A 16,647-nucleotide genomic window follows, 5' to 3' on the forward strand; every position below is an offset into this window, starting at 1 on the left:
GAGACTTTGGCTCTGTGTCTGTCCTGATAGTGAACCCATTACAGGCATTTCAAAATTTAAACACTGAAAGCCTGTTTACTGTTGTCCCTTTGTTCACAGAAAGCTTGTAAATCTGAACAGGCAGAAGAGATATTGGAGGTTGGCTGGCCGGTGAGCTCACAGGAAATGGGGTGGAGATTTTACTAGCGCTTAAACCCCTCGCAAATGTAAAGTCACTCTACTGTACGTGAACTGTGTGTTGAGGGTTATTAAATTATGTGTCACATCAGGTTGCCTCACATAAAATATGTGCGCCCCTATATTTCACAATAGCCATTTGTCACAGGACTAAATTTCCCTTCAACAGAGCTATTAATATCTGAATTGAGTGGTGAGATCATTATTTACAATTTGCTCTTGGGACATGCCTGAAATTGGTTACTCTGATGTGCCCAATTCCATTTTTTCCCAACGTCCAATAGGTGGCTCATTGTCTCTGTACCAGAAAAGATGAGTGGCTAAAACTTGCAAGACGAGTTTAGTCAGGTTGCCATTCAGAAGATTAAAGTGTTGTTCATTAACCCTCAAGTTAAGTAAAAACAATCTGAAACACTTAATTGCTTATGCTCAATGGAATTGTGTCGCTATAAAAAGATAGCATTTACTGTGAGAATGAATCTGCACAATATAAAATGGTGTTGATAAGAACCTATTAGCACTACATTCTGTTCATTTCTAAAACAAAACAGTAGTTTACACAGCAGGCACATGCACAGATAGGGCTAAAACTGCATGTGCTCTGCACAGGTTTCGCCCTTACACTCAACACTTTTTCATTAAATCAATGCTATTGGTCGCCCTTACTTCTGTCTGCCTGTTTTACAAGTATTTAGCCTATGAAAGGTTAAAAAGATTGTGACTTAATCTGATTGGATACGCTAAAACTTTCAGTAAAACGTTGTGGCTCCACATCCATCTTTACTGTACAGTTCAATCCACAGCAGCTGAACATCTTGCATGGGTAATGTTGTCCTTAAAGATCTTGTTGTTTGAACAAGTACATCGTTTTCTAAAATTATGTCTAAAATGGTCATTTTGTCATGAAGGGGTGAACGTGGTGGAAGAACCCAATTGCAGGCAGCGACAATGAAGGGGTTAACAAGACTAATAATAAAACACTAACTATCTAAATACAAAAACAACCACTTCCCACAAGGAGGGCAAAAATAACCAAACACACTACATAATTTCACAAATACATACAGCAGACCGGAAAATGAACAAGGAACTCTACATACAGGCCAGGAAACATGTATAACGAACAAGCACAAGTCAATAGACAAGAGGGCATTAAATAGGCAAACTAACAAAGGCGATAACAATGGGCAGGTGTGGGTAATGAGACACAGGTGGAAAGCAATACTAGGAACGAGAGGGGCGGGGCCAAATGACGAGACTGGAGAGAACGCATATTATGTCCTGATTGACTATAATAGGTTTCTCTCCACATATAACACGTGAGTCTATCATGATTCTGCCCCTAGACCAGAAAATCAAGACAAGAGAAGGCCGAATCATGACACATTTTTATGTATTTGAGGTCTGAGACATTTGGGACTGGAGAGATGGCTAGCATTTGTCTGCAATAGCATGTGCACACAGTAGCATTTCATCTTTTATAAATAAAATTTTGGCCAAATGTATTTTACAACAGGAGCACTGTTCCTACAACAACGTTGTAACCTGTCGATTAAAACTGTGTTGTCTACGTTTTAATGATGACAGCCAAAAAGCACATTTGGACACATTCCCTGGTCAAAAACCCGTAATGTTAACTGACTTTCGACACAAAGCCACTGAGTGATCCTCGTCACATGTTAAATATATCTAAGGAATGTCTTTTTTAATTTATGATTGATGAACACTTCATTTATTAATCAATTGCATGGTTAATTCATGTTCACGCTGTAAAAACCTGGATTTGGAAGGCTTAAAATCAGCTTTTTTATATGTGGTTAAAACTTGTAATATGTACAATTTCACCATGTGATGGGTTTTCCCTGATGGCATCACCTTTTCAGAAAAACGCTTTAAAATTATGTAATGCATTTTTCTGTCACCCTTCTTCTAGCGTTACATTATAAAATCACGCTCTTATTCGTGTAAAAGCATTTAAACCATTTAGGCATGATTTTAATGGGTTGCTTTGAACTTATTGTGTACAGTATAGAGACAGCTAGCTGTGCAGCGCAACGCAACGCTACATCAGTCCCGTCTGGTGTATACACAGGCTAAAGGGTGCGTCACTGATCTGTGTCAGACATCGCACCAGTATTACGTTCTCCTTCGAGCTTGAATGAACAAAAATACACAAGATTATGCCCAAAGCACATTTTGTTTAGTATTTTGTAAGCGCAAAGCAGGGAACGTCTCAGCTCTTAAAAGGGCCGAATTCTTAAACTTGCTGCGGTGATTCCAGTCACAAATGATAATATAAGAACAAAAGAAAAGAAGAAATTAATGCGTTTTCTAGCTTTAATTAGTATTCTTCTGTATTTAATTTAGAATTTAGCAGTAAAGACTGTAAAGTGTTTGAGAACTTCATTCCATTTCTTTATATTTCCTACCTGTTAGACTCTCTGTTATTAACAGTCAGTAAATCTAAAACTTTTGAGACTATTATTTTGTTTAATTTGTCAATAAGATGTGATAAATTATGGCCCTGGTACACAGCACACACAGAACATATTTAAAATTAAACATATTTATTTGTGAAACTTTTAGTAACATTTAGTTCAAATGTTAACTCAAGATATTTCAAGATATTTCTTTATTTGTCCACTATTTTTAAATATCAGTTGGTGTCAAGTACTTAAAACACAATTAAGATCGACAATAAAGCTGCAATAAAATAATTAAGTTTATTTTAGCACCTTTACACAAGCTCAGGGTTGCTTTACAATGAGCACTTTCAAGCAAAAAGAAATTTTGAACAAACATGCAACATACAAGAAAAGATGTAAGATTATTGATAGTAAATTTCAAACAAGTATGTTTTCTATTGTGTTTTGAAGATGAATAGAGAAGAAGAGTTATGGAGCGAAATGGGTAAGAAATTCTATAACCTGGGGGCATTAACACTAAAGGGCCTTCCACCTACAGTGGACAGTCTAAACTTGGGAATGCTTAGAAGCCCCAAATCAGATGATCTAAGAGACCGAATTGGTACGTATGGGTGAATTAGAGCTTTGATATAGCCAGGTGCAAGACCATTTAAAGCCTTAAAAGTCAACAGGAGAATCTTTTAGACTGAATGCGTGAGGAAACAGGTAGCCAGTGAAGACTGTGTAGAAGTGGAGTAATGTGAGCACTGCGCCTGGTCGAGGTAAGTAGCCTAGCAGCAGCATTCTGGACATACTGCAACCTATTAATATGTTTCCCTGGCAAACCGATAAACTGAGCATTGCAATAATCATGCCGTGATGTTATTAGAGCATGCACTAAGGTTTCTGTACCAGCCAGATTAAGACAAGAGCATGCCCATGGCTTTGGATCTACATACTGTATTTGGCATCTTAACAGCAAGTTAAAAATTAAATAGTTCGGTATGTGTATTCATAATTGCTTTTGTATTGATCATAATTTTCATGAATGTTTATAAAATGAGCATTAATAAATGGCTACAGTAGTATAACTCAAAGCATAGGCTATTATAAATGACAATATGGTGTACTCTCTAAAATGATATTTAAATCTCTTTTTCTATATTTGTTTTGAAAATATGAAAACGGGTTATACCAGTAGGCATTACCAATTTGATTAAAGTAGATAACTCAAATTAAATGACTTCAGGGGACATTTCATTCTATTATAAAAAGGTCATACATGAAATGTAAGTTTAACAATATTATATAGCATTATTTTTGTTGACAGATGTAAGAAATCAAAATGTCCCTTGTTAAAATACTAAAACATAGCTAAGGCAATGGAATACACTAATCATTAGGTAAGACAGGTAGTCTGTAGATGATTGCATGTTAAAAGTGACCAATCAAATGAGCGGAGACGTCTGCCATTGTACTGCCACCAACATAGTCTCAGAAGTCAACTTTCAAAAAGAAAATGTTTTGCATAAATGTGCTCTCGCGAGGGTGTGTTTATGCTCGTGGAACTGTTCTGCACGCTTAAATCATGCGCGCGCGTTTGGTTTTCATGCGTGCAAGTTTTGGGTCTGTATAAACGCCATAACCTGTTCTCCCTCCGCCCCACCATCCTCCTGGACTGTTATGGGTTTTGGAGCATCTGGAAGCCGCTCTATAAGGGGGGCTATGCAATCATCATAAACTTTTCACTACATTTCCCATCAACCATTGCCCAGACTCATCAGCCATTATTGTTTTCACCTGTATCTCACTATCCTTTGTTGGTCTGTCTATTTATACCTGTTTTTTTACTCATTCGTTGCCAGGTCTTGTGTGTGTTTTTGAATGCTAATCTCTGAGCATTCTTCTTGTTGGATTACGCCGTTTGACTGCATTGGACTGCATTGGACTGCATTGGACTGCATTGGACTGCATTGGACTGCATTGGACTGCATTTAGTTGTGTGAACATCTGCTGCCCGTCCTGAGCATTGCCTGTTATTTCGTACATTGTATGGACACAAAACGACTGAATATCATATTTTGTGTTCCACAGAAGCGGAAGTCATATAAATGTAAACAACAGCAGGATCAAAAAATAAAGACAGAGTTGTTATTTTTGGGTCAACTATCCTTTCTGATAGTCTTTCTGATTAAAGTTAGATGACCAAATAAGGGCATCTTCCTGAACTGGTCAATTTGTCGGGACTGAACATCGGTGTGCAAACACTTTTTGACAGTGTATAAAACATTGAATGTTACCCTGTGATTGAAACGGATACTTGGTGTTAAAATAAATGTAGAATAATGTGTTGTAGAGTGGTGTGCTCTACATGTCTTCATCTGGTTATTTGTTTTATACCTCTTACCACACATACAGTTTATCCTCGAGCAGTTAATCTGCTATCTTTCATTGAAACCACTACTAATAGGTCGATATAAGAAGGTCAACAAACAGAACCCCTTATAATCACAATCCATTTGTGACTCATCAAATGAATCACCCCACACAACATCCCATCACAACCTGTTCACACAAAACTGCACATACAAAGACTGTGCCTCATTTGACAGAATGCAATACATAGTTCAGAAACATCAAGGTTTGGTAAGGGAATGTGAATGTGAATGCACAGCCATTAGTTGAGTGGGTGGGAAAAATCTAGAAATCTGTTCCTGTCAGAAAATATGAAAATGTTATGACACTTTGGTAATGACACGGTTTCTATGACAACAGTGTATGTGAAACTGCAAAGGCTTGTCTTTATTGGCAAATTAATGCATAATGCATTATGGATCATTCGGGTTAAGGATTCATTTGGGTTAGAAACGGAAAGTTTTAGTGCCATTTCTCTCAGTGACCCTGTACGCTCATTTCAAACATTGACTAAAACATTTACATGTGATATTTTCAAAGGGTCAATAGATCTGGACTTGTGCAAGAGAAGAAAGTCCATGTGTTTGTATTTGATTTACTGAACCGAAAAACAACACTACTCACTTGGGTCAGACAGAATGGAGTCGGTCTTGGGCAGAAACTGGTCACAGCGAATCCCCTGGAAGCCCTCTTTACACCTGATTTGAAAGAAAGGAAAGCATCATTAGGTTGAGGTCATTTAGCAAACGCTTTTATCCAAAGCGATGTACAGTTCACTTATAACAGAGACGATCTCTCCAAGCACCCAGGTCAAGAGCAGCGGATTAGTAACCATCTAAAATGGAGGAAAGATCTAAATATTAATGAATGGTCCTAAGTGATTCGAAGTGGAAAGTAGATAAGTGCGCCTTAATAGAATTACTAATAACCGATGATGTGCTTTTGCCATAACCAATCGGTTGGAGCTTGTCTTAAAGGTCTTAAAGCTGTCTGGTTTTCACTCCTCCTTTACCTCATTTTAAATTATTTCTATTTAGACAACCTCCAGATATAATGGTTCCCACGACTGTAGTCAAGTGCCTTGATGGTTTATAGTTAACGGGAAGATCGAAACAGCATCCTTCCAATTATCAGCCCTGAGCTCAAACCATTAAGCCACCCACTTCCAAAAAACACACTTCAGATCTCAATAGTGTTCTGTGTGCATCTCATAGCAATGAATCAAGTCAATGAGAGTAAAAAATGCGAGAGGGCTTTCTGGTATTCAGATGGGAAATCCAGAATTGCCGTGTCACACATCTGTTGCAGATTTGAAAACCATGACCACAGTGTGTTTGCAGGTTTTCTGCCTCAGCATGGCCCTGCCTGCCTGCTTGAATAAGATCTTTCAGTCTTCACTAAATATGGAAATGAAATGCTTGTCTTTTATATATGAAATATGTATGCCGGTGTCCCTCTCTTTTTGCTCTCTCTCTCTCTCTCTCTCTCTCTCTCTCTCTCTCTCCAATGTCTTGCTCTCTCTCCAATCATCACTTTATCCTCATTTCTCCCTCACTTCTTGACTTTTCAAAGACACTATAGGCTAATCCCGCTTTCAGCTGGTTGAGTCAGGAGAGCAATGTGACAAAGAATAATGTCCCTGACTCTAAATGGCAGGGTACAAATGGAGCATATGCATATGCCATCCACACGAGTGTCAGCAGATAACGTAAGCCGTCAGCCTCTGTTGGGTACAGAGAACATTTAATCGCTGTTACAGTGGATCAGCGCTCAATTTAATGTTGCATATTCTATTTACGGTCTGTTTCAACAGAAAACGTGTACATTTTTGGGACCAGCTTAGCAAAGTTTCTCTGTTACTGTATATACAACATACTATATAAGGAATATAAGGAATTCGACTGGCTTTGCACTTTTAATAATAATAGTCGTGGACAGAATATTCAGATTATACAACAGTTTGGGGTGGAAACTGGGGATGAAACCGATACTAAACTCATGTACTCGTAAAAATGCCAAAGATACGATAGATACCAAAGACCAATATCTCATGTGACATACCTGCCTGAAATTTGTTTCGAAGTTTGCTTTGAAAGTTTTTTAATGTGTTTAAGGTGGAGTTGTTTTTAATTATGAAGCTATTCTATTTTTATTAGTCTCACTGTGTTGTGAATAGGTACCGGCATCAGTACAGGTGAATACCAGAAAAACAATATCGGTAGGCCTACTCGTACTCTGTCTTGATAAATTTTTTTATATTGGTGCATAACTAGTGGAAACCTAGAGAATATAGATTTAAACCTAATAAAATGTATTTAATCTAGCTTAGAATACTATACTACAATTGATAGCAGAAAGCAATCATATAAGCAGAAAAGCCAAGCAATGCTGAGGACAACATTTCAAATCTGCTTTCTGTGGAGTTCTGCGGACACAGGTTCTGTGTGGGCCTGGTTATTAATAGTAACCATATGATATTTCACTACATTTCCCTAGGCTTAAGTTCTGAAGAACATGAGCTTTCTGTGCAACTGAAAACAAATAATATGCAGCAATGTTTATGAAACAGACGTCTTTTATTAAGAATAATGGAGCCAAGCACCCCACCAAGTTGAAGCAACCCACTAGTGTCTTTCCACAGAGAAAAATGTTGAAGCTCTATATCTTCAATATAGTGTTTTCTCTTTATATTAAATCCAGAACAGGGATTTAATATTGAGTGAGTAAGGCAATGTGAAATATTGAAATCATAGTGAAATGAATTATTGAAATCAAACTTTGATGCTTCTAATCTCATTATTAGATTATGAGACTTTAGCCTGAATTTCACAGACACAGTAAAGGCCATCACGGTCCTATCATGTATCAATGTCTACACACTTGATAACTAACACACTTGAACCTAGTGTGAAAATATAAAAATAATATCAATAATATATTTAATATCATTAAAAATGTGCTTCGCATTGCCATAACATAACCTATTTTGGCAGTTCCTTAAAGAACCTTTTACAGTACATCTAAAGGGCTTTTTGCCCCGTAGGAACGATTTCATAGTTCCGGGACGATTTGCCGGGAGTGCCCAATTTATGTTGTGTTTGCACTGCAGGAACCGGACAGAATTTTATTTCAGGAGAATGGAGAACCTTTTCATCGGACATACTTTAATCGTGTTGCTGTCGACTGGCTTACGTACATCACTAAATGCGGGGGAAGGGAAATCTCGTTCCGGGACTCATCCGGTCTGAAAGCGCTTACAAGAACCTTTCTAAACCGTTCTATGAGGATCCAAAAATGATTCTTCTATAGAATCACAGTGAACAACTTTTGCAGAACAACTCTTATTTTTTTGAAAGAATGTAAAGCGACGTTTGCATTATAACGATAACTAACTATAAAAAAATACGATTTGAAATTCTTTCTTATTTAGAATAATTTAGGTTCACATTACAACTATAACATGAGAGATACAATGAACGATTTCGTTGGGATAACTTTTTTTTCTCCTGCTAGTGAACGATAAACATACTGTTAAAATGTCTGTGGCGGATCTCTAACTATAGATGATCGTGACGCGGGTTTAATGTTTGAATTAAAGACTGTAAAAAAGTGCTGCGTTTACAGCAGGATATTATTTACTGATGTAATTCTTATTAGTCTGAGTGAGCTGGCAAAATATATGCTTTACATCACGGACACAAGCGCACAGCCTTTAATCAGCCTTCAAAGAGAGCAAGGCAGCCTTTACAGTCATATATTGGAGAAAATATTTCATTCATTACAGTAGCTTAGATTCATTTTATTGGTTGGAAACACAGCCCTTTACTGCTGATTGGCTACAAGGTTGTTTTTAACTCGGCCCGACTTAGTCTACGCATGGCAAATCGGACACCCCGCCTTTAACATTGTATTTATAATGTGAACGTCCCTCATGTGTAATTGAATAAAACTGTGATGTAAGTGTATTACAATGTCAAGACTTTACACTAACTGTACGTGAGAAGTTACAGGAATCTGTGCCTGTTGTTAAACATCTCAGGCCAGAAAGATCTTTGATCAATTAATCTAACCCCAATTAATAGATTCACTTGCACGCATCTGATAAAGATCTGTGAGATTAGAAACTAGTGCAATACAAATTTACAGGAGGACCATTAAAACCGAGATCAAGTGCTAGGGTAACATCATGATGAAGAGTTATTATGAGCACAGTATGGGATGTGGCAACTGGCAAACGGTGGCAATTAAAATGTGGGTAGTGTATGAAAAGAAGTAGCGGTGTGGAACTTTGCCCAGGAGGCTCGCGTGGCTCAACTTTCGCCCTGTTTCTTTCATCTGACATTTTCTTCACAAGCTTGATTTATGAGGAGAAATGATACATTTAACACAGCGGCCTCCTTTTGCTCAGCATACGACAGTGATCTGTCTTTTACGCAGAGCCTTTCTACTCTCTCTCTTTGCTGTCTGTTACGGCAAAGTTTTCCCTTTATTTTGTCATTGAAATATTTGAATACTCTTAACTGAGTTCACGATAGACAAGGCAACATTAATTTTTTAATGTAACATAGATACTTTTCATTTAGCACCTTTTCGCATAATAATATATAGGTAGTGATTATTTGTTAGTCTTTGAGACCTGCAAATGGAAATGTTAATATTTCTCAAGGACTCAGAATGTATTGAGTGTTGCCTGGATTTTAATTAGCGCCACGGTCATTAATTAGCAAGAACAAATGAGGGAGGGGGAGGCTGAGAGGAGGTGTGGATCGTTCTAACTAACAGGCAGCTTTACAGCACAGATATAAATACCAAGTCTCCAGCTGTCTGCCATCATGTGAGAAGAACATGCACATAGCAATGCTAATGATCAGATCTCAGCGTGTTTATATCAGCCCGGCAGCCATGTGTACCCGTTTATAAAGTTCATAATTTTCATTTTCATAGGAAACATAACAGACAACATGCATACACAGTAAATACCAATTAAAGCAAGTGATAGTTAATCGTAAAAACCTTTAAGAAATATTTACTTGTATGTTAAAAATGTAACATTTGGCAAGGTTTCAGTAATTATATTTGTTTGTATTACTATAATTGAACAGTATTTTGGAGAAGATATATTATAAAAGCAACACTTCATTTACTGAATAGGGCTGTCACACGATTATTCCATCCAGAATAAATGTTTGTGTTTACATAATATAAGTCTGTGTTATGTGCATATTCATTTTGTATTTATAAATTATATACAGTATATACATGCAAATATTTGATAAAGAATCAAATATAAAAATGTATAAACGTTTATATAAATATATTTAATTATTGGTAAATGTGTGTCGCTCCACTCAATATTTCGTTCTATGACTGTGCACTTCACTCAGTCACTCACTGACCAAGTTTAAGTAGAGGCTGATAAAGAGCAGTTGTTTCCGTTGGACATTCTTTGACATTACAGGCTTTATTATATGTAATAATAACTGATAAAGTATATTTGATTTCCGTTACTTTATATCCGTGAACATATAGCTGCCCCATAGAGCAACATTCAAAACAAACAAACAAAAGATTAAATGAACTATATGAACATCTTTATTATTACTGGAGTTATAAAAGAAACAGGATGCTATGTGCAACAAATACAATCCCGCCGTGCTACAAAAGGAAGAATAATTCAAGACCAAGCATGTGCAGGGAAGCCCTGCCGAGTGGACTGGGCCAAACTAAGATGTGGCCCAGACCGATAATCGTCCCAATGATAGAGTGCCTAGTGCTGGTACGGTTGTAGGAACCGTAGGCCGGCAACCTAGTGTAAGTCCTTAAGCAGAGAGGACCCGAGCCTGTCATCCAGACTATACAATCTGATAAATGTGGATGGCGAAGCCCAACAGGCCACCACACAATTTTCCGCTATAGACACACTGCTAGACAAAGCCCAGGACGAGGCGATACCTCTAGTAGCGTGGGCTCTAACTCCCGTAGGGCATTAATGGTTTAGCGCCGGATCCTGCTCGGAGGAGGGGAGCGCAGAAAGTGTCACTACCTGTGCTCTAAAGGTGCAGAGAGCACCTTCGGTACGTAGCCATGTCTGTGTTTGAGGAGCACCCTTTAGTCAATCCAAAATTCAAGACAGGCAGGGCACACAGAGAGTGCCTGTAAATCGCCCATGCGTTTAACCTATTCCAGTGCTAGCAACAGAGTGGTCTTTAGTGTCAGGGAACGAAGGTCCACAGACTGCAAAGGCTCAAAGGGAGAGCTCTTCGCAGGCTGCACAGAGGAGCCGATATGGAAAATCGTGGGCCAGGCACCCGTCCTTCGAAAAGAAGGTTTGGCAATGAGAGTTGTATTCTGAGGCAAAGAGGTTGACCTCTGCCTTTCCGAAGATCTCCCAGATGTTCTGAACCGTTAGAGGGTGGAGTGTTCATCTGGATGGACATTGCTCAGAGATAACATATGAGCCCCCTGGTTCAGTTTGCCCAGCACATGTGTTGCCCTCAGTGAGCGCAGATTGAACTGGGCTAGAGGCGGAGTACCAAGCAGAAAAGGCACCTAGAGGAGAGGCCTCCCTGGTGATTTATGTAAGACACCAGCGTCATACTGTCTGACCAGACTAAGACGTGGCGTCCCCGTAGAACTGACAGGATCTTGTGAAGGGCCAGCCATATTGCCTGCATCCTAAGGCAGTTGATGTGCAGGCCTCTATCTATCCCCATCCGGCCAGCGGCCGAAAGCCGGCATGTTGGAGGCCTCTGTCTCGACAACCATGCCAGCTAGAGGGGATTCCTCCAAGGGGCTAGGGCAGCGAGGCAGACTCGATCCAGAGCCACATCCACTTAATGAATGTGCGAGGAGCTAGGGACAGCCCGAACAGTAGGGTCGTGTATTGATAAGCAACCCCATCATAGGCAAATCTCAAGAACCATCTGTGATGGGGGGCTATCTGGATGTGGAAGTACGCGTCTTTCAGATCCAGGGTGAAGAACCAGTCCCCTGGGCATATTTGTGAGATGATCTGTTTCAGAGTGATCATTTTGAAATGGCGTTTCATGAGGGCGCGGTTCAGAAGTCTGTGGGGGTTTGATTCCCATGGTTAAAGTGCATGCTGTAGCCGTAGTGCTATTATTCAGGCTCATGTGGTGAACATGAGACAGTAATCCAGCCTAGGAGCGATTCATTTACAATTAATTGTTTCACAGCTCTCTTACTGAAACAAACACTGAGATATTATTCGCTCAGAACATGTTGCAGCCAACTTAAGTTTTAAAAGCACTTGCAAAGTACTGATTCAAACTAAACATTTGACATTTTGAGAGAGCCAATTTCCCAGCCCTCAAACAAAAGAGAAATAATGGATTTCACTCTTGTAACCTCTGACCATTTTGTCCATGATCGTTCTGCACCCACTTTTAACATACAGCGCAGAAAAGAAGGCAGGGAGCATCGATTTTCAGCTGTGCTCAAAGTGCCTAGCCATTTCCCGACAGCCTAAATTTCATTCAAGCCTTTTAGAACCAGAAACAGCAACCTGTTCTGTTTAAACTAACATTATCACTAATACGCACTGTATCATCCAATGAAGTTGGCGGTGCACAACTGAAGTATCCATTATTGTTAGCACAGAGGCTAGTGTTCACCTGCTGTGATCTGCTGAATTGAGTGAAGAGAAACGTGAGAGGGTACAGGTATCGTGAAGGGCTCTCACAGAGCCATTTTCTTTGCAGCATGGCAACCCTGGTCAAAGTGGTAGTATGCTGGGAAATGTAGAGAAGAGCTCCAGACAAGAGTCCTAAAAACACCTCAGACCGGTTTTGGACAATGGATTGAATAGCTCGTTTTTGTGCTTAAACAAAAATATTGTAAACGAAAAATAATTTACCCACATAACTTGTATCTTCTAAAAACAGTCAACCTTAAAGGTCCAGTGTATGAAATTTAGCGGCATGTAGTGGTAAGGTTGCAAACTGAAACCAAGGGCAAACTCCACCCCTCTCTTTCAAGGCATTATGGAGGTTGACACAGAACTAATATGTCATCAAGTTTTCACCCAACTTCACTAGAAACAAAAAACCCTGGTAGATTCTAGTAAAACTCAGAAAGCATCCAAAAAGTCTGCATTAATATATTAATTATTATGTTTCATATCTGAATGTGTGCAATAAGATTATGACCATTAGAACATTGAAACACAAGCCTTAGTGTAACTGGAAATAATCTTTTATTAAGGAACGTTTATTTCAAAACAATAGTTCTCTTTGTCATTGTAAAATGATTATCGCTCTCTGCAATTTTCATTCTTTTTTTTCTTGACCACATTGGTTCAGCAATAATCTTGTTTCTGTGTGGATCGGATAGCATGTATTATCACTGCAAAGAGAGGGTCTGATTTCATGTTGCGTCTTTGACTTTGGAAAATAACTTCATTTCAGACCCAATCATATGCAACGCGTGGATGAAAGTAAGAAGATAATAATAGGAAAAGGAAAGTCCTTCAAACTCATCAGTGATTCTGGGAAATGTATTTAACTGTGATGTACTGGTCTGGTAGGGTGCCTTGGGCAACACTGTACACAAGGGATTTTAGGACATAAATACAAGCTGACCTCTAGACTCCTGGCAACAATTTTTTGTCCCCCCCAAAACCCATGTGTCCTACTATTTTTGGCCAAATCACCAATATCAAAAGGCTACCAGAATTGATTGCCTGTTTCCAGAGGCCTTGCCAGCAATGCTCAAATTCAGTCATGAGATGTTTTTTGGGGTGGGACCAAAAATCTTATCTTATTGTAAAATAGTTTTTAATAGAAAATATAAAAAACATTCTAAATATATTATCGGAATGTCTAATTACACTTGGCAGAGCCTAACAAACAGTGAGGGAGAGAGAGAAAATGACATCCAAATTCAGTATAAACCTCTCTTCTGCGTCCAAGTGGATACTTCTTAGCATGAATTTTTTGCCCAAGCTACTTTTGATGCGCTAAACAAGCAATAAACGATATCAAGCACTTTTTTTAAAGGGACATTAATTACTGTAAATAATTAATTCACAATATTCACAGTATCTTATCTGCACAAATTTAAGATTTGTTATTAATAAAAAAAATATCTAATGCCCCTCCAGCATTGTGCCAGTAGATCCATAATCTAAAGTTAATTACACCAGGGACAAAAGCCACCATCTATTGGTCTTTATGGCTAATAAATATGTCTTGCCTCAACTAAAGTACGCTGAGTGTAATCTGTATACATGAATGCATGTAGACAACGAGACACCTCTGACTCCTTCTCTTCACCTGCTCTTCCAAATTAAAGAGAATGTCTTAAATAATTCACGCTCTGCTCAAAATTAAAGATAGCTGCACTCGTCTCATGCTCTCCGCTCACCTTCGGCTGACCCTCCTCATTTTGAAACTCAAGAGGAGATGGATGGAAAAGTAATTTGCTCTTTCTATCCTAAAGCAGGCTAAGAGCATCTCCTTGCAGCTTGACTCAAGCTGTTCATGCAATTCTATTTATGTCGCCATCAACTTCAAGCTTGTGACAGGTGTTCTTTTAACTTTTAACATTCAATTTCATTGGCTGCCAACAGATGCAAGGAGAGGTGAATAAAATTAGATGACTATTTCACAAATTTAATCAAAAAGATTAAAACAAATTATGTGGAGTTAAAACCGCTCATTTTACCATTTTAGAAATCTACACAGCAGCAACTTAATCTCTGTTATAGTATAAAAACAAATAGCTAAGCACTAAAGTATATTGACAAAGTTGTGACATTTGTATTTTTTTTCTATATGACAAGTTAGAGAAGATTCGCTTAGAGAAGATCAAAGTTCACAACTTACACAAAACATGAAAATAGATGATTCTTGTTACATTACACCAACCTTTAATTCCCTTCTTGTGATCGTTTCAAGATCCCTCCACTGTAATCATTTCATCTACATACATTGTCATAAAAATATGTGTCTGCTGTATCGGTTGGATAATCCAAATGAAACTTGCTTGTCTTAACTAAAACAAGAAAAGGTGGTGAATCCTCTTTACGTCACCGACTCAATTAACACTTTCACAAAACACACTTTGTTTTTCGCTTACTGGCTTGCTTATTTTGTTAAGATTTTTCCTTTTATGAACCCTTTTATTTATTTCTGCATACCAGATTGTAAGCTCTTGTACTTATCTGAAATATCACTATAGAGCACTTTGGAAGATGTAAACAAAGCTGGTCCAACGCTGATCTGGAAGAACTTGCTGTTTAATAACAACACCCTTCCCTTTTGAAGAACTATGGAGGCTGACACAGCCTGCATCTTTATTGAAGGAGATACCACATTTACAACACACGCTCTGTAGAGCAGTTTGTCTGTTTAGGGCTACTGTAGAAACAACATGGGGAATTCCATGACCCGTGGTGTACAGTATGTAGATAGAAATAGCTCATACAAAGGTAATAAAAACATTTAGCTTCATTATGTAAGGTCTTTATATGCATTTGAAGACATAGTTATGTATATTATATTGCCTTCCATCAATTAATCCTTCATAAAATTACACACAGCAACTTTATACGTAAAATTGTAATAATAATAATTATAAAATGATGAAATGAAAACAGAAGGGCTTCTTAAACAGTGTTTACTTCTTGCGAAATGGTCTATAGAGCTATAGAAGACCAAGTTAGTTGTCGGCTCATTTTTGTCGTGATCCTTGTTCTTTCTTTGTTTTGTGTCCTGTGTTATTTTTTTTCGAACTCATGGGGAGCCCGTTTGACAGCTCTGCACGTGTTCGGTGTCTACATCATTTGCCTCGCCTTCCGTGTCTCCGTCAGGCTTTCCCCTCACCGGGTTTCCATCACTTCATCACCCGCACTCCAAGTTTTCTCTTTGCCTTCTTTGTTTTGTTTTGCCCTCAAGTCCTCGTTGGCGTCTTGGACCTCCGTGCTGTTCTCACTGCTGGCACTTCTCCACCAAGTGGTCATCCTCTCTCATCTGGAATCAGTCAGCGGGTCGAGGCTCTCCCCACTGTGCTCTCTCTCTATAAATTTTACTTCTCCTGGATTGGGTCTTCTGCTGATTCTCCCAGGAGTTCCGTCGGGTCGAGTCCTCTCCCCGCAGACTCTTGTAGTATAGAGGGTTTCTCTGGCCCGGCTCCCGTTACGCTCTTTCTGCTCTCCCGTAAGTCCGGGGTGGATCGAGTCCTGTCTCCGCCGGGCTTACCTCTTCATTACTCAAGGCTGGTGCCGTCTGGTGGAGTTATTGGACTCTTATTAATAAAGATCTCTTGTATCGCTGCACTTGAGTCTCCGAACCTTCTTTTGTGTCCCAGTGTCATGACACATTTTTAATTTTTAACCATCTAAACTGCATGCAGCCCAGCAGCACAGGTCTACTCTGCCCATTAAACTTCAATGAGTTTTAACGTGCAAGTCTTGCAGGGAAGAAGGCAGACTGCTGAAGGAAGTGCTCTTCAGCTTGTAACACAGTCTGACCGCAATATGAGCTCTGAATGCATTCAGGAGCTGCAGGCCACCTGGAGTGTGATGCGACTGTTGATTCTCTCCTATGAAAAAAGCCAATGAAATCTTGATAAGCAAAGCATTAAAATTCTCTGCTTATCATCCTCCATCCTCCAGAGCATTCAAACACCT

The 16,647-nt window shown here is 38.9% G+C and overlaps 1 protein-coding gene across 1 annotated transcript in view; it reads right to left on the reverse strand.

Annotated features, from left to right (window-relative positions):
* nrg3a (neuregulin 3a) overlaps positions 1–16,647 on the reverse strand; it is a gene marked incomplete at both ends in the record, with an annotated part of 235,740 nt that overhangs the window by 31,628 nt on the left and 187,465 nt on the right. The window contains one exon of the mRNA XM_079473738.1: positions 5,622–5,695. Within this exon, the coding sequence (XP_079329864.1) occupies positions 5,622–5,695 (74 nt within the window). The remainder of the gene's footprint in view (positions 1–5,621; positions 5,696–16,647) is intronic.

Source organism: Barbatula barbatula (assembly GCF_947034865.1).
Source record: "Barbatula barbatula genome assembly, chromosome: 14".
Lineage (NCBI taxonomy): Eukaryota > Metazoa > Chordata > Actinopteri > Cypriniformes > Nemacheilidae > Barbatula > Barbatula barbatula.